We start from the raw sequence: 24,999 nt of genomic DNA on the forward strand, positions 1-24,999 counted from the left end.
TGGTTTGTCCCTGTAACCTCAACAGGGATTCCTTGAAATACAGCCAGCTCTCCTGGACTCCCTTCCCCTTCATGATAGTCCCCCAGGGGATCCTACCCATCCGTTCCCTGAGGGAGTCGAAGTCTGCTTTCCTGAAGTCCAGGGTCCGTATCCTGCTGCTTACCTTTCTTCCCTGCGTCAGGATCCTGAACTCAACCAACTCATGGTCACTGCCTCCCAGATTCCCATCCACTTTTGCTTCCCCCACTAATTCTACCCGGTTTGTGAGCAGCAGGTCAAGAAAAGCGCCCCCCCTAGTTGGCTCCCCTAGCACTTGCGCCAGGAAATTGCAGGATCAGGGAGGAGGTGGGTGGTTAGCAAAAGGGGAGCAGAGAGATAGGCCAGGGTGACGAGCTTGGAACATATGGACAAGAAGTTTCCCCTTGAAGATTTGTCTCCATTTTTTCTAACCTGGGTATTGACTTTGAACCTGAACTCTCCTTCTCCTCCTAAACCTCCTCTTGTTGCAAATCTGCCTGTCAGCAATGGCATCATTATCCTTCTCTGCCACTGTTTGTACTCAGCCTGTGCTGAAACCCTCCCCTGGCCTCCATCTCCTCTCCCCTTGACTCTGTGGGTCTCATCAGCGCAGCAGGATGGGAACATATCGGTGGGGAGTGATTCGAGTGGGAATAGCGGTGCTGATGATCTCTGAGGACCTAACAAAAATCACATTACACTTGCACAAGGGGAACAGCTGAGATGCGGTGAAGTCAGCTCCCAAACAGGTGCATGTGAAGAGCAGGGTAAGAAGATGGAGGGAGTGGGAAAGAGAAAGATCAGGAGTGAGGTGAGGGGCAGAGGGAGATGTGGGCCAGCGTGATCATGCGATACAGTGATCAGGGCTTTTACTGCCTAATTTATTGCAGGCCTGGAACCAGATTCTGATCTGGCACTGGTGTAAATCTGGAGTTATTCTAAAGTGAGATCTGGAGTCATACTGGATTTACGCTACAGTGTCAGTGAGAACAGAATCTCAAAACTCACTGCCCATAACCCAAACCCTACAGTATCCACTCCCCACAGCTCACACAGGATGCTCTGTCTCTCCCAGGTGGACGGGGTGTCCCACAACCTGCCTGTGATCGTGGCTGATGGGCGGCTCCGGGCATATCAGCACAGCGGGAACGTACTGGTGCAAACTGACTTTGGCCTCACTGTGAGCTTCGACCTGGTTTATCAGGCCAGAGTCACCATCCCAGGGACCTACCAGGGCCAGACGTGTGGCCTGTGCGGGAACTACAATGGACGGGAAGATGAGGAGTTCCTGCTCCCCAATGGCAGGACAGCCCCTGATGTGGCAGCATTTGGCTCTGCTTGGGAAGTCGAGATCCCAGGAGCATCCTGTACAGACAGATGTGCTGGAAACAGCTGTCCAGTTTGCGAAGAGAAGAAGAAGGACGTCTTCAAAGGGCGCAACTACTGTGGGCTGCTCACAGACCCCGACGGCCCCTTCGCGGCCTGCCACGGTGCGGTCAGCCCCAGCGTGTATCAGAGCAACTGCCTGTATGATGTGTGCCTGGGAAACGGGGACTCCCAGGTCCTGTGCCAGAGCATCCACAGCTATGTGACGGCCTGCCAAGAGGCCAAGGTCACCATCCAGCTCTGGAGGAGCGCCTCCTTCTGCCGTAAGTGCTGTGATGCTGATGGAGCTCTGGGACACACTGGGGAGGGTCATAATTTCAAGGCATCTCATTCCAAACCTCTGGGTTTCTTCAGAAACTCTTCTGGATGGAAACTAACCTTAAATAAGTGTCCTTGTCCTCTCCTCCCAGCCCAGCTCTCTTCCCCTTCATATCTCTGTACCTCTGGTTCATGGTGTGAGATCTTTCCTGCCCTAAATTAATTCTCTCTCTATTTAAGCTCTGACCTGCCCAACCAACAGCCACTATGAGGTCTGTGCCAACCTCTGCACCACCACCTGCACTGGAGACATCATGGACTGCCCGGAGACCTGTGCTGAAGGCTGCCAGTGTGACAAGGGCTTCTTCTTCGATGGCCAGGGCTGTGTGACTCTGGAGAGCTGTGGGTGCTTCGAGCATGGGAGATACTACAAGGTACCTCCTCAAGCAGTCTGCGTCTGATCTAATTTTTGCTCTATCCACATCTTAATCCCTACACTAGCCAGGAATAGGGTTAGCTATAGTAGATCAGAGCTTTGGCCTATCTGGCCTGGCACCCCACTCTGCTAGTACCCAATGCCCAAAGTGCCAAGAAAGGCAAGTTTATTTAATTCCCTTTGTCCGTTGTAGGGAAACTGAGGCACAGAGAGAGGCAGTGACTTGCTCACGGCCACATAGTGAGTCACGAACAGATGGGAGGTTAAAACCTAGGCACTATTTCTGGCCCTTGGCTCAGTGCTGAGCCCATGAGACAGCCTTTCTCTTTAACATTAAGAGCAAATAATATGACAACAGAACAGACATTTTCACACACATCACCACACATTTCTGGGTTTAGCAATGTCACGGAGTCACTGGGCGATGCTCTGGAACTACTCTATACAAAGCCAGTCAAGACTCTGGGGGAGACTCCTCTCTCTGAGCTACACTGTCTCCAGGGCAAGAAGCTTACACAGCTTTGACCTTCCTGGGTCTGACCTCGGAGCATTCAGCATCTCCTTCCACACTGTGTGCTTCCTGCAGCGAGTCTGCCAAGGCAGGGCTCCTGGGGAAGCCAGAGAGCCCTGCACCCCAACTCCACAGTCAGACGTGACTCTCAGCCAGCCGGTAAAACAGAAGGTTTAGTAGTAGACAGGAATACAGCATAGAACAGAACTTGCTATTACAGACATCAGTGACTTTCAGCCAAGTCCATCTTGGAAATCCTGGGCCAGACGCCCTGGATTCCCCCTCTTCCAGTCCCCCCACGCAGACTGCCAATCTCCAGTTACCCGACCTCCTATGCCCCCCTTGATGCTCCTCCTCCTTCTCTTTGTCTTGCTCCCTGGGCAAAAGGTGTCAGCTGATCGCATCCCCACTCCTGGGTCTCAGGTTACACAGGTGCAAATAGCTGGGCAGCCTCACCTGCCCTGAGGGCCTCAGCAAAATCATAGAATCATAGAATCATAGAATATCAGGGTTTGGAAGGGACCCCAGAAGGTCATCTAGTCCAACCCCCTGCTTGAAGCAGGACCAATTCCCAGTTAAATCATCCCAGCCAGGGCTTTGTCAAGCCTGACCTTAAAAACCTCTAAGGAAGGAGATTCTACCACCTCCCTAGGTAACGCATTCCAGTGTTTCACCACCCTCTTAGTGAAAAAGTTTTTCCTAATATCCAATCTAAACCTCCCCCATTGCAACTTGAGACCATTACTCCTCGTTCTGTCATCTGCTACCATTGAGAACAGTCTAGAGCCATCCTCTTTGGAACCCCCTTTCAGGTAGTTGAAAGCAGCTATCAAATCCCCCCTCATTCTTCTCTTCTGCAGACTAAACAATCCCAGCTCCCTCAGCCTCTCTTCATAAGTCATGTGCTCTAGACCCCTAATCATTTTTGTTGCCCTTCGCTGGACTCTCTCCAATTTATCCACATCCTTCTTGTAGTGTGGGGCCCAAAACTGGACACAGTACTCCAGATGAGGTCTCACCAGTGTCGAATAGAGGGGAACGATCACGTCCCTCGATCTGCTCGCTATGCCCCTACTTATACATCCCAAAATGCCATTGGCCTTCTTGGCAACAAGGGCACACTGCTGACTCATATCCAGCTTCTCGTCCACTGTCACCCCTAGGTCCTTTTCCGCAGAACTGCTGCCTAGCCATTCGGTCCCTAGTCTGTAGCGGTGCATTGGATTCTTCCATCCTAAGTGCAGGACCCTGCACTTATCCTTATTGAACCTCATCAGATTTCTTTTGGCCCAATCCTCCAATTTGTCTAGGTCCCTCTGTATCCTATCCCTGCCCTCCAGCGTATCTACCACTCCTCCCAGTTTAGTATCATCTGCAAATTTGCTGAGAGTGCAATCCACACCATCCTCCAGATCATTTATGAAGATATTGAACAAAACCGGCCCCACGACCGACCCCTGGGGCACTCCACTTGACACCGGCTGCCAACTAGACATGGAGCCATTGATCACTACCCGTTGAGCCCGACAATCTAGCCAGCTTTCTACCCACCTTATAGTGCATTCATCCAGCCCATAGTTCCTTAACTTGCTGACAAGAATACTGTGGGAGACTGTGTCAAAAGCTTTGCTAAAGTCAAGAAACAATACATCCACTGCTTTCCCTTCATCCACAGAACCAGTAATCTCATCATAAAAGGCGATTAGATTAGTCAGGCATGACCTTCCCTTGGTGAATCCATGCTGACTGTTCCTGATCACTTTCCTCTCATGTAAGTGCTTCAGGATTGATGCCTGACTAATCTAATCGCCTTTTATGATGAGATTACTGGTTCTGTGGATGAAGGGAAAGCAGTGGATGTATTGTTTCTTGACTTTAGCAAAGCTTTTGACACGGTCTCCCACAGTATTCTTGTCAGCAAGTTAAGGAAGTATGGGCTAGATGAATGCACTATAAGGTGGGTAGAAAGCTGGCTAGATTGTCGGGCTCAACGGGTAGTGATAAATGGCTCCATGTCTAGTTGGCAGCCGGTGTCAAGTGGAGTGCCCCAGGGGTCGGTCCTGGGGCCGGTTTTGTTCAATATCTTCATAAATGATCTGGAGGATGGTGTGGATTGCACTCTCAGCAAATTTGCAGATGATACTAAACTGGGAGGAGTGGTAGATACGCTGGAGGGGAGGGATAGGATACAGAAGGACCTAGACAAATTGGAGGATTGGGCCAAAAGAAATCTAATGAGGTTCAATAAGGATAAGTGCAGGCTCCTGCACTTAGGATGGAAGAATCCAATGCACCGCTACAGACTAGGGACCGAATGGCTAGGCAGCAGTTCTGCGGAAAAGGACCTAGGGGTGACAGTGGACGAGAAGCTGGATATGAGTCAACAGTGTGCCCTTGTTGCCAAGAAGGCCAATGGCATTTTGGGATGTATAAGTAGGGGCATAGCGAGCAGATCGAGGGACGTGATCGTTCCCCTCTATTCGACACTGGTGAGGCCTCATCTGGAGTACTGTGTCCAGTTTTGGACCCCACACTACAAGAAGGATGTGGATAAATTGGAGAGAGTCCAGCGAAGGGCAACAAAAATGATTAGGGGTCTAGAGCACATGACTTATGAAGAGAGGCTGAGGGAGCTGGGATTGTTTAGTCTGCAGAAGAGAAGAATGAGGGGGGATTTGATAGCTGCTTTCAACTACCTGAAAGGGGGTTCCAAAGAGGATGGCTCTAGACTGTTCTCAATGGTAGCAGATGACAGAACGAGGAGTAATGGTCTCAAGTTGCAATGGGGGAGGTTTAGATTGGATATTAGGAAAAACTTTTTCACTAAGAGGGTGGTGAAACACTGGAATGCGTTACCTAGGGAGGTGGTAGAATCTCCTTCCTTAGAGGAAGGAATTGCCTTAACTGGGAATTGGTCCTGCTTCGAGCAGGGGGTTGGACTAGATGACCTTCTGGGGTCCCTTCCAACCCTGATATTCTATGATTCTATGATTCTATGATTCTTTGAGGACCTGCTCCATGATTTTTCCAGGGACTGAGGTGAGGCTGACTGGCCTGTAGTTCCCAGGATCCTCCTTCTTCCCTTTTTTAAAGATTGGCACTACATTAGCCTTTTTCCAGTCATCCGGGACTTCCCCCGTTCGCCACGAGTTTTCAAAGATAATGGCCAAGGGCTCTGCAATCACAGCCGCCAATTCCTTCAGCACTCTCGGATGTAACTCGTCCGGCCCCATGGACTTGTGCACGTCCAGCTTTTCTAAATAGTCCCTAACCACCTCTATCTCCACAGAGGGCTGGCCATCTCTTCCCCATTCTGTGATGCCCAGCGCAGCAGTCTGGGAGCTGACCTTGTTAGTGAAAACAGAGGCAAAAAAAGCATTGAGTACATTAGCTTTTTCCACATCCTCTATCACTAGGTTGCCTCCCTCATTCAGTAAGGGGCCCACACTTTCCTTGGCTTTCTTCTTGTTGCCAACATACCTGAAGAAACCCTTCTTGTTACTCACTTCTTGTAAATCACACACCCAATTCCCACCACCGAAGTATTCATGCAGTACACAGGGAAACTAAGGTACACACAGTATTAGTACAGGACACTAAGAATCACATGCAACATAAGAAGATGAATAAAACCCCACTTCATCACAAGCACGGCCAGAAATTATTATAAATAATCTTTTCTTCATTACATTGTGTTATTTCCCCTTTTCCAAACATCCCCTCAGCCCAGAGAGATCATCCTGACGAACAAGTGCCAGCAGAGCTGCATCTGCGTTCCCGCCCGAGGGGTGACCTGCAAAGCCCACAACTGCACCAGAGAAGAAACCTGCCAGATCAGAGCCGGTACCATGGGCTGCATCAGCAAAGGTGAAGGAGAATCACTGATTGAAATATGCCCCGAGGGGTTACTGTGGGAGGAATAACTGAGGTAGGGATGGGAGAAACCAGTTTACCACAGATTATTTATTAAGCTTATTTTCCCTCAAGAAATACCCTTCTGCTAACTAACCAGCCTGATCCTGCTTAGCTAATCATAGACAGAGATAGCCAATTTGCAATTCAGCAAGAAGTCTGATTATTACAGAGGTTCCCAGGGTGCAACCTGGACTGTGGGACTGCTGAGCCCTCTGTCCAACCTGGGGCATAAGCGCTGACTTCATGGGTGCTCTGGGGCTGGAGCACCCACGGGGAAAAATTAGTGGGTGCTCTGCACCCACTGGCAGCCAAGCTCCCCTCACTCCCCACCCCACCTCAGCCTCCTCCTCCCCTGAGCGCGCCGCCTCCCTGCTCCTCCGCCTAACTCCCAGCGCTTCCTGCCCAGCTGCCGCCAAACAGCTGTTTGGCTGTGTAGCAAGCTCCGGGAGGGAGGGGGAGGAGTGGGAACGTGGCACGCTCAGGGGAGGAGGTGGGGAAGAGGCAGGGCCAGGGCGGAAATTTGGGGAAGGGGTTGGAATGGGGGCGGGGAGGGGTGGAAAGGGGCAGGACAGGGGCAGGGCCTCATGGAAAGGGTGGAGTGGGGGCGGGGCTGGGGCTGGGGGTGAAAGGTGAGCACTCAGGGGAAAGTGGGGAAGTCGGTGCCTATGACCTGGAGTATCCCTCTCACTGTGATGCTGTTGGCAAGCTACAACCTCTGGCAGGTACTACACTTACACAGACATCTACAGGCAGGGACACGCCCAACCGAGGTACATGAATGCTTCTCCTAGCCTTTCATGAACCAACAATAGGGAGGCTCCAGCCAATTCCCCCCAGCTCCCCAGCCTTGCACCTAGGATGACCAGATGTCCCGATTTTATAGGGACAGTCCCAATATTTGGGGCTTTTTCTTATATAGACTCCTATTACTCCCCACCCCCATTCCGATTTTTCACACTTGCTGTCTGGTTACCCTACTTGTGCCCCAGAACAGTACCATCTTGCCTTGGTCAGAAGCCTGACCAGTGTAAGTTCATTTCCCAGTCTGTCCCTCCTTTGATGTGGAGAGGACACACACTAGCCTTTATAAAGTGAGCTGGTGGACTTCAGAGTGAAGCAGCACAAGAACTGAACTGTGGGGAGTTAGGAGGGGAGGGATATCTCTGAGATGAACTTTTCCTCCCACGGGAGTCACAGGCGCTTAGCACCTCTTAGCGTTTGACCATTAGCACCTGCAGCTCTCATTGATTTATGGACTGAATTCCCTCTCCCAATGGAATCACTGGGAGTTAGCCAATGACAGGGGTGCTGGAACAGTTTTTACAGTGGGGATGCTGAGAGCCATTGAACCTAACTGTAAACGTTACATACACTGGAATCCACTTCAAGCCAGGAGGTGCAGCAGCACCCCCAGCACTCCCAGTTCCAGCACCTATGACTAATGACTTCCGTGCCATAGCAATGCGTTATTGAGGGTGTGCCGCACTTTGCTGGATCAGAGCCATAGGCATTTGTGCATATGCATAACTTTAAGCATGTGTATAGCCTCACTGATTTCAACTGAACTCACTTGATTAAGTGTTTCGATAGAGTGGAACCAGAGCTTCCAGCAAACCAAGTGTTGTTGAGTATCCCGGACTTCCCAACTTCTCAGTGTCCTCTGGCTAGCTCAGCTGGTTCTGTGTGAATGCTGTGTCCATGTAAGGGCTGGATCTCCCAACCTAGACACTGGACTTGAGTTCCCTACCCTGTTGATAGAACTGGGTTTTCTCCTTTCAGATCCCTGCAAAACCCTGAAATGCCGGATCAAGGAGAGATGCAAAATTGAAGATGGCCAAGAGGCATGTGTTCCTGCCTACACTGGAATCTGCCTGGGCTCAGGGGATGCACAGTACCAAACTTTTGATGGCCTGAAGTTTGACTTGCAGGGCACCTGTAAGTACACCATCGCTAAATACTGTGGCAGTGACCCTACCCTGGAGTCCTTCACTGTTGATGAGAAGAATGACAAAAGGGGGAACCAGGATATCTCCTTTTGGCAGGTGACCAATATCTACGTCTATGGGTACAACATCTCCATCTACAAGAGGGAAGTTGGCAAAGTCCGGGTGAGTTTCCCAGCTCAGGGCTCTGTGCCTTTTCTGCTTATAACAAACAGTATTTTTTGTGTAGTATCTCTCACACAAATGGAATCCTAGATACAGGCGACATGAGCTGAATGTATCATATGGGCAATACAAGTACATAAATGCAACTCGTCTTGTGTGTTTAACATGGTTGTGATAGATAGATAGATAGATAGATAGATAGATAGATAGATAGATAGATAGATAGAGAATTATGCAGACAAATAGAAGCTGGTAGATATCATAGCTAGATAAATACTGTGTTTATTCAGGGAAAGTCACATTGATTTCAGTGATTCTTTTACATGCCACTGGTTAAAGTGACAATGATTTACAGCTGAAATGAGTGGCAAGGTGACAGTTGCAATAAGAACAAGTGAGGATGAAAGAGCAATAACACCTATCATACCTCCCCCGTCCTCTCTGTCTCTAGCTGAACAGTGTGATCACCAGTCTCCCAGTGATGCTGAAAGATGGTAAAATCAGACTGTACCAGAAAGACCTCAGCACCGTCCTGCAGACGGACTTCGGCCTCCAGATCACATATGACAAAAATTGGCATGTAGTGATCACCCTCCCCAGCAGCTATTATGGGGCCACGTGCGGCCTATGTGGGAACTTCAACCAGAATCCAGAAGATGACATGGCATCATCCAATGGCACCAGAGTCTCCTCCATCGTGGGCTGGGCTGCCAGTTGGAAAGTCCAAGACCTGGACCCCTTGTGCTGGGATTATTGCCAAGACACTTGTCCAATGTGTGATGAGAGCAAGAGAGATCTGTATGGGGATGACAGTCACTGTGGGTTGATCAGTAAAGCATCGGGAGGGCCCTTCAGAGAGTGTCAGTCCAGGGTGAGCGCCGATGACTTCTTTGACAGCTGCATCTATGACATGTGTCTGAATGAGGGGGACAAGAGCATTCTGTGTGAGGCGCTGGAGGCCTATGCAAATGCCTGCAGGAAGCATGGGGTCAGTGTTGGTGACTGGAGGACGCCATCCAGTTGTGGTGAGTCTGGCATCTTGGTTTCTTATTGACCGTGGTAGCAGTAGTCAATCTGTTTATCTTGTTGATGAGCATGGGGATGGAAATATCCAGGATCCCTGGGGTACTTGGGTCAGCACTGACTCTTAGGGTAGAGTTCCCTCTAGCAGTCATTGGGCCAAGAGCTAACCCGCCTGGCCCTGTTAGTTAATGAGATCTAAAACAATCACTGATTCAGGTGGCTAGGGTACATGTACACAGCAGCTGGGAGGCATAATTCTCAGCTCAGGTGGACATTCACAAACTCACTCGGCTTGAGATAGATATCTAAAAATATCAGTGTGGATGCAAAGTCACAGGTGACAGTGTAGGCTAGCTGCCCAAGTCTCCTATGTATATATACCCTATAAGTGTGATGTATCTAGCAAGCTGACAATGGTGGAGTTCAGTGTTTCTCAGTGTCCATGGAGTATAGGGGGCTGTGGAAATTTTTTGGTGGTCTTCAGAGTGAAGCAGCTATAGACAATTGTGGAGTTAAGAGGGGAAGCAGCTCCATGAGATGTTCTTCTCCCAGTGAAAGGCATGGGATCTGTAGGTGCTTAAACCTCTCAGAATTTGACTCTTAGCACCTGCAGCCCTTGCTGACTTATGGACTGAAATCCTATTCCCACTGGAGTCAATGGGGATTCACCAATGAATTCAGTGCCACAGAAACAGCTAATTGAGGGTGCTCAGTGTGTTGCTGGATCAGAGACATATGCACTTAGGCACATGAATAACGTTAAGCGTGTGAGTAGCCTCATTGATTTCAATGGAACTACTCACATGGTTAAGTTCTTTGCTGGATTGGGACTATAACTCGCAGCAAGCCAGGTTCTGTTGACTATCATGGACTTGCCACCCACTCAGCATGCAATGGGTGTCTAAGCTGGTTCTGCGTGAAGGTTGTGCTCATGACCAGTCTGGCTCTCCCATGTTATTATTATTGTTATTAATTGATAACCCACAGCTTTGCCACTGACGTTTATTGTTTGAAGGCAAGTCTAAATATAGGTGGGCAAGTGTTTGTGTTGTGCTGAGAAATTTTGGAAGGTGGTAAAAGAGGAGTGTGTGCTGTGGTGAAGAGCTATGTGTTTGGGGTTATCATGTTCTGACTGTGCTGTTGTGTTGGTGGTTGTGTTAATTTGTATCGGGGGACTGGGCTGAAGAATTTTGTGTTGAATTGTGTGGGTGACAAATGAGGGGTGTGTGTCTGGGGGATCATGTTTGGGGATTTTGTGTTGATTTGTTTGGGCATGTGGACTGCAGTGGAGAGTTTGTGTTAAGTTGCACAGGTGGTGAATCAATCTTTAAAGAACTGTGGGACAGTTCCCTTATATCGCTGACTCATTTCAACCAATGAAATTGTTGAATACAAACTAGGGGTAGCGTAAGGGTGGGGTTGGTTGAGATACCTCTAACTCACAATGGTCTAGGAGTCTTGGCATGGCATAGCTACATGCCTTACTGCTTTATTATATATAGATTATTATTGTTATTTTATTTATACTACTGTAGCACTTAGGAGCCTAGATACTGGACTTGAGTTCCCTGCCATGCTGATATGACCAAGAGTTTTTCTTTCAGATCCCTGCGAAGCTCTGAAATGCCGGACCAAAGAGACATGCCGGACTGAGGATGGCCACACAGCGTGTATTCCTGACTACAAGGGAACCTGCTTGGGCTCAGGGAACATGCACTACCAAACTTTTGATGGTCTGAAGTTTGACTTCCAGGGCACCTGCACCTACACCCTGGCCAAATACTGTGGGAGCGATGCCACCCTGGAGCCTTTCACCATTGATGAGAAGAATGACAATAGGGAGAGCCAGGATATCTCCTTTCTGCGGGTGACCAACATCTACATCTATGGGTACAACATCTCCATCTACAAGAGGGAAGTTGGCAAAGTCCGGGTGAGTCTCCCAGCTCAGGGCTCTGGCACTTTTTGACTTACAAGGCACAGTACTTTTGTGTAGTGTCTCGCACAAACAGAATCCCAGACAGATGCCGTCAGCTGAATATGTCCTGTGGGCAATACAAGTACATAAATACCTCTGATCGGTATGATCTGTATGTTTGAAAAACGTATGATAGATAGATAGATAGATAGATAGATAGATAGATAGCAAAAACAAGACTTTGTGGCTAGATTGATAGATATTTCAGGTAGGTAGAATCTATATAGATATATAGGGATTTCTGGAAACAGATACCTTAGGTAGATAGTGAAGCTAGATAAATACTGTGTTTATTCCGGGACTTTGGATTGATTTCAGTTGTTCTTCTTGAGTTAGGAATGGGTAAACAGTGATTTAGGATTTGACCATTATTTTACTTGCTGCTGGTTAGAGTGACAATGAATAACAGCCAAAATGAATGGTGAGGCTACATTTGGAGTAAGAGCAAGTGAGGATGAAAGAAGAATAATGCCCATCGTGTTCCTCCCCTCCTGTCTGTCACTAGCTAAACGGTGTGATCACCAGTCTCCCGGTGATGCTGAAAGATGGTAAAATCAGACTGTACCAGAAAGGCCTCAGCACCGTTATGCAGACGGACATTGGTCTCCGGGTGGGGTATAACAAGAACTGGCATCTGGAAATCACCCTCCCCAGCAGCTATTATGGTGCCATGTGCGGTCTTTGTGGGAACTTCAACCAGAACCCAGAAGACGACATGATGTCCTCCAACGGCATCAACGTCTTCTCCATCATGGGCTGGGCTGCCAGTTGGAAAGTCCAAGACCGGGACCCCTTTTGCTGGGATTATTGCCAAGAGACTTGCCCAATGTGTGATGAGAACAAGAGAGATCTGTATGGGGATGACAGTCACTGTGGGGTGATCAGTAAAGCACCAGGAGGGCCCTTCAGAGAGTGTCACTCCAGGGTGAGCCCCGACGACGTATTTGACAACTGTATTTATGACGTGTGTCTGAATGAGGGGAACAAGACCATTCTGTGTGAGGCGCTGGAGAGCTACGAGGACTCCTGCAGGGACCATGGAGTCACTGTCTATGACTGGAGAACACCGTCCAGTTGTGATGAATCTGGAGGTTGGTATTCTGTTGAAACAGGTGGCAATGGGACTAATCCGACAGTTTACCCTGTTGATGGAGGGGATGGTGAGTGACCTGAGCATGGGGATGGGAATATCCAGGTTCGTGGGGCATTGGGGTCTGCTCTGATTCTTAGGGTTGAGCTCCCCCTATTCTGCAGGGTTTCCTTTGTTTGGTTAAGTGTACCCTAGTAGTCTCCTCCTAAAGAACTCACAATCCTGAAAGAATGCAGAAAACAGTGGACGAGAAGTTGGATATGAGTCAACAGTGTGCCCTTCTTGCCAAGAAGGCCAATGGCATTTTGGGCTGTATAAGTAGGGGCATTGACAGCAGATCAAGGGACGTGATCATTCCCCTCTATTCGACATTGGTGAGGCCTCATCTGGAGTACTGTGTCCAGTTTTGGGCCCCACACTACAAGAAAGATGTGAAAAAACTGGAAAACATCCAGTGGAGAGCAACAAAAATGATTAGGGGACTGGGACACATGACTTATGAGGAGAGGCTGAGGGAACTGGGATTGTTTAGTCTGCAAGAAGAGAAGAGTGAGGGGGGATTTGATAGGTGCTTTGAACTACCTGAAAGGGGGTTCCAAAGAGGATGGCTCTAGACTGTTCTCAGTGGTAGCAGATGACAGAACAAGGAGTAATGGTCTCAAGTTGCAGTGAGGGAGGTTTAGGTTGGATATTAGGAAAAACTTTTTCACTAGGAGGGTGGTGAAGCACTGGAGTGTGTTACCTAGGGAGGTGGTGGAATCTCCTTCCTTAGAAGTTTTTAAGGTCAGGTTTGACAAAGCCCTGGCTGGGATGATTTAGTTGGAGATTGGTCCTGCTTTGAGCAGGGGCTTGGACTAGATGACCTCCTGAGGTCCCTTCCAACCCTGATATTCTGTGTTTCAACCCCCTGCTCAAAGCAGGACCAATCCCCAATTATTTTTGCTCCAGATCCCTAAATGGCCCCCTCAGGGATTGAACTCACAACCCTGGGTTTAGCAGGCGAATGCTCAAACCACTGAGCTATCCCTCCCGCCGAAACAACTGTGGCCCAAACAGGGCTCGAACCCGTGACCTTGGCGTTATTAGCACCACGCTCTAACCAGCTGAGGTAACTAGCCATGTGCTTATCTATGTGATGTTGAGTATCTTCAGAACGCCTTGGTTGGTTCAGTTGGGTCTGCATGAATGCTGTGCTCATGGCAGATCTTGCTCCCCGGCCTAGACATTTGACTTGAGTCCCACACTCTGTTGATGTGACTGGGCTTTCTCCTTTCAGAAACCTGCAAATCCCTGAAATGCCGGACCAAGGAGACGTGCAAGACAGAGGATGGCCACGCAACATGTGTTCCCGACTACGTGGGAATTTGCTGGGGTTGGGGGGACCCGCATTATCACACCTTTGATGGCCTGAAGTTTGACTTCCAGGGCACCTGCACCTACACCATCGCCAAGTACTGTGGCCACGACCACTCCCTGGAACCCTTTACCATCGATGAAAAGAATGATAACAGGGGCAGCCAGGCCATCTCCTTTCTGCGAGTGACTAACATCTATGTCTATGGGTACAACATCTCCATCTACAAGAGGGAAGTTGGCAAAGTCCGGGTAAGTCTCCAATTTCAGGACTGCACCTTTTGGACTTATAACACACAGTGATTTGGCATAGTGTCTATCCCACAGAAATGGTATCCTAGAATCAGGAGATGTGAGAGAGAAAGACACAGGCAACTGGGAAGAAAGGTGTTTTCAGGTGACATTTCTAACCTTGACAAGGTGGGGCTGTTGTTTCAGGTGTTAGAAGATGCATGGGAGAAGGCTCTCCCTCCTATAGAAGGGACAGAGAAAGAAAGGAGTGTTCGATAGGTAGATACTGGAGATGAAATGATGACTCCATTGAAATCAATGGGAGTAGGTGGCATAGATCACACGTCTCAGTAGAGGACTGAATTCTACATTTAGTTATGGTGCATGTGTCAAGTGTAAATTCAGGACTATATACTCCCCAATATGCACAGCAGAATGGCCTGTCAGAAGTTTGCACAGAGATCAAAGGGAGAATATAGTCTCCACACCTGGAATACTGTGTGCAGTTCTGAATGCCCCATCTCAAAGAGTTATATTAGAATTGGAAAAGGTACAGAGAAGGGCAACAAAAATTATTAGAAGTATGGAACAGCTTCCAAATGAGGAGCGATTAAAAAGACTGGGACTTTTCAGCATGGAAAAGAGACGACTAAGGAGGGATATGATGGAGGTCTATAAAATCATGACTGGTGTGGAGAAAGTGAATAAGGAAGTGTTATTTATTCCTTCACATAACACAAGTACCAGAGGTCACCCAATGAAATTAATAGGCAGCAGGTTTAAAACAAACAAAAGGAAATACTTCTTCACACAGCGCACAGTCAACCTGTGGAACTCATTGCCAGAGGATGATGGCCAAAACTATAATGGGGTTCAAAAAAGAGATAGAAAAGTTCCTGGCGTATAGGTCCATCAATGACTATTAGCCAAGATGATCAGGAATGCAACCCCATGCTCTGGGTATCCCTAGTCTCTGACTACCAGAAGTTGGGAGTGGACGATGGGATGGTTCACTCAATGATTGTCCTTTTCTGTTCATTCACTCTGAAGCACCTGTCATTGGCCACTGTGGAAAGAGAGGATATCTGGCTAGATGGACCATTGGTCTGACTCACTATGTCCGTTCTTCTGTTCTTAACCAGAGCTGGGCAATACTTTTCATCCAAAATATTTGTTTGGCGAAAAATGCAGATTCTGTGCACTGAAACCTTTCATGAATTTGCATCTGTTTCAACAACTTATTTTGGCTGAGGAAAAAAAATCTAAAAAAACTGAAAGGTTTTGTTTCAACATTTTTGAAATAAAACGTTTCAGTTTTTTAATTTGAAATGATGTTTTGTTTCAAAACTTCCTTTAATTTTTTTTTTCAAATTGAAAATATTTTAAAAAATGCTTGAAATTGGACTGAAATCGTTTGTTCAACCTGAAACAATTTTCTTTCCACTTTTCACCAAAAAATGTGAATTTTTTTTTCAGTTCAACTGAAACAATTTTTTTCCTACTTTTTTCGTAATTACTAATCTATTATTTGCACATCTCTAGAAGGAACTAAATTTCTATTTATGTATTTATTGTTCATTTCCTTCCTGTTCCGTTCGTTGTACAGTGAGAAAACTTGCTCCATTTGAGGCTCAGATATATTTCTGCCCTTTTTTCCTTTTTTCCTCTATTTTCAGCATTTTCCTTTTTCTGATTCTCTTTTCCTGGCCTGTCTGTGTGAATCTCCTTCATCCTTTTCTTTGTATCTCATTCTCTGTAGCAACCCTCAGTTCTCTACACAAGATGCTTCCGCCCCAGTGCTTGCCCCATTTGGTCTGTTAAAATGACCAGGGTGTGATGGGACGCTTATCCCACACAAAGAATCATAAAGCCATAGAGTTAGAAGGGACCTCAAGGATCATCTAGTCTAACTCCCTGCCATGATGCAGGATTTGTTGGGTCTAAACCATCCAAGAGAGATGAAAACTTTTGAAAACTTTCTGTGAAGGAGATTCCACAACCTTGCTAAACAGTCTGTTGCATTGTCCTACTCTTCTTTCGGTTAGGGAATTTTTCCTGATTTAATCTAAATCTGCTCTGCTGTAGTTTGAACGCATTGCCTCTTGTCCTGCCCTCTGTGGCAAGAAATAACAACTTTTCTCCCTCTTTTTTAGGAAGCCTTTAAAGTATTTGAAGGTGGCTATCATATTCCCCCTTGATCTCCTCTTTTGCAAAGGAAACATACCCAGTTCCTTCAGCCTTTGCTCATATGTAAGACTGCGAATCATTCACGGAGGTCACAGAAGTCATGGCTTCCGTGACTTTCCATGACCTCTGTGAATTTTGCAGGACTGGTGCAGCTGACCCCAGGACCACCCAGCAGCTGGGGAAGCACTGGGGCCAGCCGCACGAGGCGCTGCTCTGGGAGCCCCAGGCAACTGGTCCCCAGTGCTGCCCTGGTGCAGTGGTCCGGGACCAGCGGTGGTGGCAGCGGGGCCCCAGTCCTCCCCCGCTCGGACCAGCAGCGGTGGGACCCCAGGCCGCACCCCCCTCCAGCTGTAGCAGGGCCTTTCTCCACCCCCGAGCCAAAATATTGCCCTGCGCTGCTTCCTCCAGCAGCTCCCCCCAGCTGCAGTCTTCAGGAGCGCCCCCCTCCCAGCAGGTAAGACTTAGTCACAGGTATTTTTTATAAAAGCCATGGACAGGTCAGGGGGCCGTGACTTTTTGTTTATTGCCCATGACCTGTCCATGACTTTTACTAAAAATCCTAAAATGTAGCCTTACTCATATGACTTGCATTCCATCCCTTTGATTATCTTTGTCGCTCGCCTCTGGATCCTTTCCAGTTTCTCTACATCCTTCCTATACAGCAGTGACCAAAATTGGATGCAGTACTCCAGCTGAGGCCTAACCAGTGCCAAGTAGAGTGATACTATCCCCGCCCGGGATTTGCATGCTATGCCTCTGTTAATGCAACCCAAAATTGCATTTGTACATGCCACGATTCACTGCTGCAAAAAAAAGCAAACATTCTAGGATGTATTAGCAGAAGCATTGTAAGCAAGACACAAGAAGTAATTATTTGGCCTTGTCTACACAGGCAAGTTACTGCGCAGTAAAGCAGCTTTCTGCGATGTAACTCCCCAGCTGCACACACGGCCAAGCCTCTTAGTGCGCAGAAACTCCTCAGCTGCAGCATTGCAAAAAAACCGCCTCAACGAGAGTCGTAAGCCTTAAAGCAAAGCAGCTCCAGCGCTGTATGGGCAGTGTAAACACATTACAGCGCAGAAAACAATCGATTGGCCTCTGGAAGTGTCCCATAATCCCTCAAGGGGCTGCTCTCCTCATTGATTTGAACTCGGCTGCCCTGGAGACATGCACCCCTCTCCTTACAAAGCTCCATTTCTGACAGCCCTTGCGTGCTGTGCTGAGCAAACCATTAATGTGGAATGCTCCTGCTGTTGAAGACAGCGGTGTGTGTGTGTGTGTGAGAGAGAGAGAGACAGACAGATTGCGTGCAGAGAGCTGGGGAGGGAGGAAAGGGCTGATGTCAGGGGTTTCCCCCTCCCCCTGCCTCAGGACTGGTTGCTTCCTGCTACTGTCTGAACTTACAAGACAGCATGCTGACACACTCTCTGTCCCCCAAAACACACTGTCCCCCCTCCACACACACACACACACACACACACACACTGCGTCTTCCCCAGTTCAGTTGAAAAGCTGCTGGCAGTGTAGTAGGATGCCCATGGAACAATGGGATTGGGAAACCTGCATCATGTGACGCTGTGCCAGCTGCATGAGGCATTGCAAACCCTTCCCAAAGCACCCTCTGGCCAGTTGCACAGTGGGATATCTACCACAATGCACTGCTCTCTTTGCCATTGCAAGAGCTGCTAATGTGGATGCGCTCCACTGTCCTGAGGAGCACAGTGTGGACACGCAACAGCGGTTTAATTCCAGCACTTTAATAAAAGCGGTATAACTTGTTGCGTAGAAACTTGCCAGTATGGACATTCCCTTACACTCTACTCCGCACTGATTAGGCCTCAACTGGAGTATTGTGTCCAGTTCTGGGCACCACATTTCAGGAAAGATGTGGACAAATTGGAGAAAGCCCACAGAAGAGCAACAAACATGATTAAAGGTCTAGAAAACATGACCTATGAGGGAAGATTTAAAAAATTGGATTTGTTTAGTCTGGAGAAGAGAAGGCTGAGAGGGGACATAACAGTTTTCAAGAATAATAAAAGCTTGTTAGAAGGAGGAGGCAGATAAATTGTTCTCGTTAACATCTGAAGACAGGACAAGAAGCAATGGGTTTCATAGAATCATAGAATCATAGAATATCAGGGTTGGAAGGGACCTCAGGAGGTCATCCAGTCCAACCCTCTGCTCAAAGCAGGACCGATCCCCAATTAAATCATCCCAGCCAGGGCTTTGTCAAGCCTGACCTTAAAAGCTTCTAAGGAAGGAGATTCCACCACCTCCCTAGGTAACGCATTCCAGTGTTTCCACCACCCTCCTAGTGAAAAAGTTTTTCCTAATATCCAACCTAAATCTCCCCCACTGCAACTTGAGACCATTACTCCTTGTTCTGTCATCTGCTACCACTGAGAACAGTCTAGAGCCATCCTCTTTGGAACCCCCTTTCAGGTAGTTCAAAGCAGCAATCAAATCCCCCCTCATTCTTCTCTTCCGCAGACTAAACATCCCCGGTTCCCTCAGCCTCTCCTCATAAGTCATGTGTTCCAGTCCCCTAATCATTTTTGTTGCCCTCTGCTGGACTCTTTCCAATTTTTCCACATCCTTCTTGTAGTGTGGGGCCCAAAACTGGACACAGTACTCCAGATGAGGCCTCACCAGTGTCGAATAGAGGGGAACGATCACGTCCCTCGATCTGCTGTCAATGCCCCTACTTATACATCCCAAAATGCCATTGGCCTTCTTGGCAACAAGGGCGCACTGTTGACTCATATCCAGCTTCTCGTCCACTGTAACCCCTAGGTCCTTTTCTGCAGAACTGATGCCGAGCCATTCGGTCCCTAGTCTGTAGTGCTGCATTGGATTCTTCCGTCCCAAGTGCAGGACTCTGCACTTGTCCCTGTTGAACCTCATCAGATTTCTTTTGGTCCAATCCTCCAATTTGTCTAGGTCCCTCTGTATGCTATCCCTACCCTCCAGCGTATCTACCTCTCCTCCCAGTTTAGTGTCATTTGCAAACTTGCTGAGGGTGCAATCCACACCATCCTCCAGATCATTTATGAAGATATTGAACAAAACCGGCCCCAGGACTGACCCTTGGGCACCCCACTTGGTACCGGCTGCCAACTAGACATGGAGCCATTGATCACTACCTGTTGAGCCCGACAATCTAGCCAGCTTTCTATCCACCTTATAGTCCATTCATCCAGCCCATACTTCTTTAACTTGCTGGCAAGAATACTGTGGGAGACCGTGTCAAAAGCTTTGCTAAAGTCAAGGAACAACACGTCCACTGCTTTCCCTTCATCCACAGAGCCAGTTATCTCGTCATAGAAGGCAATTAGATTAGTCAGGCATGACTTGCCCTTGGTGAATCCATGCTGACTGTTCCTGATCACTTTCCTCTCCTCTAAGTGCTTCAGAATTGATTCCTTGAGGACCTGCTCCATGATTTTCCCAGGGACTGAGGTGAGGCTGACTGGCTTGTAGTTCCCAGGATCCTTCCCTTTTTTAAAGATGGGCACTACATTAGCCTTTTTCCAGTTGTCTGGGACTTCCCCCGATCGCCATGAGTTTTCAAAGATGATGGCCAATGGCTCTGCAATCACATCCGCCAACTCCTTTACCACTCTCGGATGCAACACATCGGGCCCCATGGACTTGTGCACGTCCAGGTTTTCTAAATAGTCCCGAACCACTTCTTTCTCCACAGAGGGCTGGTCATCTCCTCCCCATGCTGTGCTGCCCAGTGCAGCAGTCTGAGAGCTGACCTTGTTCGTGAAGACAGAGGCAAAAAAAGCATTGAGTACATTAGCTTTTTCCACATCCTCTGTCACTAGGTTGCCTCCCTCATTCAGTAAGGGGCCCATACTTTCCTTGACTTTCTTCTTGTTGCTAACATACCTGAAGAAACCCTTCTTGTTACTCTTAACATCTCTTGCTAGCTGCAACTCCAGGTGTGATTTGGCCTTCCTCATTTCACTCCTGTATCCCCGAGCAATATTTTTATACTCATCCCTGGTCATTTGTCCAATCTTCCACTTCTTGTAAGCTTCTTTTTTGTATTTAAGATCAGCAAGGATTTCACTGTTAAGCCAAGCTGGTCGCCTGCCATATTTACTATTCTTTCTACACATCGGGATGGTTTGTCCCTGTAACCTCAATAAGGATTCTTTAAAATACAGCCAGCTCTCCTGGATTCCTTTCCCCCTCATGTTATACTCCCAGGGGATCTTGCCCATCAGTTCCCTGAGGGAGTCAAAGTCTGCTTTTCTGAAGTCCAGGGTCCATATTCTGCTGCTTTCCTTTCTTCCTTGTGTCAGGATCCTGAACTCGACCATCTCATGGTCACTGCCTCCCAGGTTCCCATCCACTTTTGCTTCCCCTACTAATTCTTCCTGGTTTGTGAGCAGCAGGACAAGAAGAGCTCTGCCCCTACTTGGTTCTTCCAGCACTTGCACCAGGAAATTGTCCCCTACATTTTCCAAAAACTTCCTGGATTGTCTGTGCACCGCTGTATTGCTCTCCAGCAGATATCAGGGTAATTGAAGTCTCCCATGAGAACTAGGGCCTGCGATCTAGTAACTTCTGCGAGTTGCTGGAAGAAAGCCTGGTCCACCTCATCCCCCTGGTCTGGTGGTCTATAGTCGACTCCCACCACGACATCACCCTTGTTGCTCACACTTCTAAACTTAATCCAGAGACTCTCAAGTTTTTCTGCAGTTTCATACTTGAGCTCTGAGCAGTCATACTGCTCTCTTACATACAGTGCAACTCCCCCACCTTTTCTGCCCTGCCTGTCCTTCCTGAACAGCTTATATCCATCCATGATAGTACTCCAGTCATGTGAGTTATCCCACCAAGTCTCTGTTATTCCAATCACATCATAATTCCTTGACTTTGCCAGGACTTCCAGTTCTCCCTGCTTGTTTCCCAGGCTTCATGCATTTGTGTATAGGCACTTGAGATAACCTGCTGATCGCCCCTCTTTCTCAGTATGAGGCAGGAGCCCTCCCCTCTCATGCGCTTCTGCTCGTGCTTCCTCCCGGTATCCCACTTCCCCACTTACCTCAGGGCTTTGGTCTCCTTCCCCCGGTGAACCTAGTTTAAAGCCCTCCTCACTAGGTTAGCCAGCCTGCTTGCGAAGATGCTCTTCCCTCTCTTCGTTAGGTGGAGCCCGTCTCTGCCTAGCACTCCTTCTTGGAACACCATCCCATGGTCAAAGAATCCAAAGCCTTCTCTCCGACACCACCTGCATAGCCATTCGTTGACTTCCACGATTCGACGGTTTCTACCCAGGCCTTTTCCTTCCATGGGGAGGATGGACGAGAACACCACTTGCACCTCAAACTCCTTTATCCTTCTTCCCAGAGCCACGTAGTCTGCAGTGATCCGCTCAAGGTCATTCTTGGCAGTATCATTGGTGCCCACGTGGAGAAGCAGGAAGGGATATCGATCCGAGGGCTTGATGAGTCTCGGCAGTCTCTCCGTCACATCTCGAATCTTAGCTCCTGGCAAGCAGCAGACTTCTCGGTTTTCCCGGTCGGGGCGGCAGATAGATGACTCAGTCCCCGTGAGGAGAGAGTCCCCGACCACCACCACCCGCCTCCTTCTCTTGGGAGTGGTGGTCGTAGAACCCCCAACCCTAGGACAGTGCATCTCATGCCTTCCAGTCGGCGGAGTCTCCTTCTGCTCCCTTCCCTCAGATGTATCATCTGGTCCACTCTCGCATTAGTACCTGTGGAGAGAACATGAAAACGGTTACTTACCTGTATCTGCGTTGCTGGTACATGGACGTTCCCCTTTTTTCTTCTGGAGGTCACATGATGCCAAATTTCTTCACCATCCTCCTGTCCCTGATGTGCAGCCTGCTCTGAATCTTCAGAACCTTGTGCCCGTAGAAGCATATCCTGATGTCTGTCCAGGAAATCTTCAGTTTCTCTTATGCAACGCAGGGTCGATACCTGTTGCTCCAGACCTTGAACCTTCTCTTCCAATATGGAGACCAGCTTGCACTTTGTGCAGACAAAGTCGCTTCTGTCCTGTGGAAGACAAACATAGCACATCCAGTGCAGGTCACAACAGCTGAACCCACCCCATCCATATTAAACAAGGGCGGTTTTGGTTGGACATTAGGAAAAACTTCCTAACTGTCAGGGTGGTTAAGTACCGGAATAAATTGCCTAGGGAGGTTGTGGAATCTCGTCATGAGAGATTTTTAAGAGCAGGTTAGACAAACACCTCTCAGGGATGATCTAGATAATACTTAGTCCTGCCATGAGTGCAGGGTACGGGATTAGATGACCTTCGAGGTCCCTTCTAGTCCTATGATTCTATAATTCTGTGGGGGAAGCACTTTTGCCACATAGGACTTAAATAGCTAGTGTTGTCTCTGAAGTGTTATCCATGGGGTTTACAGGTGATGCTCTGATCCACTTAGTATGGGCAGTGCAGTTTACACCATTGGGGGTCATCATTTCAGGCTCTCTGCAGACTCAGGCAGATATTGCCGAACTAGTCACACTTGGGGCACATTTGGAAGGTTTTCCTTGCAGGCATAAAGGCCAAAAAAATTATTTTTAACAAACAAACAAACAATTCAATAAATAAATAAAGAAAGAAAATGAAATTGAAAGCTTAGATTCTGGAGATTCCCAATGTGTCATACAAATATATCAGATGGGTTGCATATTAGACACCTCTAGATAATCAGATATTGTAGGTAGATCCTGTGGGTGGGTATATAATAGAGCTAGATAATGTGGACAGAGAGATCGGTGGGTGGGTCGATTGATTGATGGATGGATGGATGGTTAGATTCTTTGCGTGACTAGTCATATAGCTAGGTAGTGTGGATGGGTAGATAGACATAGAGAATTCTGCAGACAGACAGATACTGTAGGTAGATATTGTAGATAGATAAGTGCTCTATACAGAATTCTAAAAATGTAGGGCCAGAAGGCACCTCCAGAGGTCATCTAAGTCCATCTCCCTGGACTGAGGCAATATTAAGTATAGCGAGACCATCCTTGACAGGTGTTTGTCGAACCTGTTCTTAATATATTCAGGCCAACTCGCATTGATTTCACTGGTTCTTTCTGAGTAAGGAATGGGTAAAAAGTGATGGCTATCAGTCAGGATGAACAGGGAAGGTGTCCTTGCCTCTGTTTGCCAGAAGCTGGGAATGAGCGACTGGGGATGGAGCATTTGATGATTCCCTGTTCTGTTCATTCCCGCTGGGGCACCTGGCATTGGCCACTGTCAGAAGATGGGATACTGGGCTATATGGGCCTTTGGTCTGACCCAGTATGGTCATTCTTATGTTCTTATGATGAAGGATGTGGCTCCCCGTATTGTATATGCCACTGGTTAGAGTGACAATGAGGTACAGTCGCAATGAGTGGTGAGGTGACATATGCAATAAGAACAAGTTAGGATGAAAGAGCAATAACACCCCATCCTGTCCTTGTCTCTAGCTAAACGGCGTGATCACCAGTCTCCCAGTGACACTGTCAGATGGTAAAATCAGAGTGTACCAGAGCGGCTTCCGGGCCGTCCTGCAGACGGACTTTGGTCTCCGGGTGGCGTACAACTGGGACTGGCATCTGATGATCACCCTCCCCAGCAGTTATTATGGGGCCACGTGTGGCCTATGTGGGAACTTCAACCAGAACCCTGAAGATGACATGACGTCAGCCAGCGGCACCAGAGTCTCCTCCATCGTGGGCTGGGCTGCCAGTTGGAAAGTCCAAGACCGGGATCCCTTTTGCTGGGATTCCTGCCAAGAGAACTGCCTGACATGTGATGAGAGCACAAGGGAGCTGTACGGGAGTGACAGTCACTGTGGGTTGATCAGCAAAGCACCGGGAGGGCCCTTCAGAGAGTGTCACTCCAGAGTAAACTCCACTGAGTTCTTTGATAGCTGCATCTATGACGTGTGTCTGAACAGGGGTGCTACAAAAATCTTGTGCCAGGCGCTGGAGGCCTACGCAGCAACCTGCAGAGACCACGGGGTCACCGTCTATGACTGGAGGATGCCATCTGGCTGTGGTGAGTCTGACAGCTTAGTGTTCTTACTGACACAGGCATGATCAGGCTAGAGAAGCCTGGATGTTTTTCATTCCACCAGAGTTTTGAGGAAAAATGTCAAATTCCAAATGTTTAGAAAAAAGTTCAGATTTTGAAAAAATGTAATTTCAAAAAGTGAGACAAAGCGTGTCAACAACATTTCAGGATGGAGCATTTTGATTTTTCATTTTGAAACGACTTTTGACAACAAAATTAATTATTTTTAGATATATAAAACATTTTTTTAAAAGTTTTATCAGGTTGAAACCAGACATTAGTGTTTTGATTTTATCAAAATAAAACACTTTGATCGACCTCCAATAATGTCTGGGACAGGAATTTCATTTCCGTTCCCTTTTGGAACAGAAGAAAATCCAAAATCTTGGTATTTCCCATGAAATGGTAAATCTGGTTTCAGCTCAGTTCCAGAAGCCCATCTGTTCA

At 48.0% G+C, this 24,999-nt stretch overlaps 1 protein-coding gene across 1 annotated transcript in view; it reads left to right on the forward strand.

Annotated features, from left to right (window-relative positions):
* The window catches only part of LOC141977507 (IgGFc-binding protein-like), a 102,417-nt gene that overhangs the window by 39,233 nt on the left and 38,185 nt on the right, over positions 1 to 24,999 (forward strand). The window contains exons 15-23 of the mRNA XM_074939024.1: positions 1,094 to 1,667; positions 1,903 to 2,096; positions 6,335 to 6,476; positions 8,304 to 8,632; positions 9,084 to 9,657; positions 11,260 to 11,588; positions 12,139 to 12,793; positions 14,000 to 14,328; positions 23,964 to 24,537. Of these exons, the coding sequence (XP_074795125.1) occupies positions 1,094 to 1,667; positions 1,903 to 2,096; positions 6,335 to 6,476; positions 8,304 to 8,632; positions 9,084 to 9,657; positions 11,260 to 11,588; positions 12,139 to 12,793; positions 14,000 to 14,328; positions 23,964 to 24,537 (3,700 nt within the window). The remainder of the gene's footprint in view (positions 1 to 1,093; positions 1,668 to 1,902; positions 2,097 to 6,334; positions 6,477 to 8,303; positions 8,633 to 9,083; positions 9,658 to 11,259; positions 11,589 to 12,138; positions 12,794 to 13,999; positions 14,329 to 23,963; positions 24,538 to 24,999) is intronic.

This window comes from Natator depressus, chromosome 24 (genome assembly GCF_965152275.1).
Source record: "Natator depressus isolate rNatDep1 chromosome 24, rNatDep2.hap1, whole genome shotgun sequence".
Taxonomy (NCBI): domain Eukaryota; kingdom Metazoa; phylum Chordata; order Testudines; family Cheloniidae; genus Natator; species Natator depressus.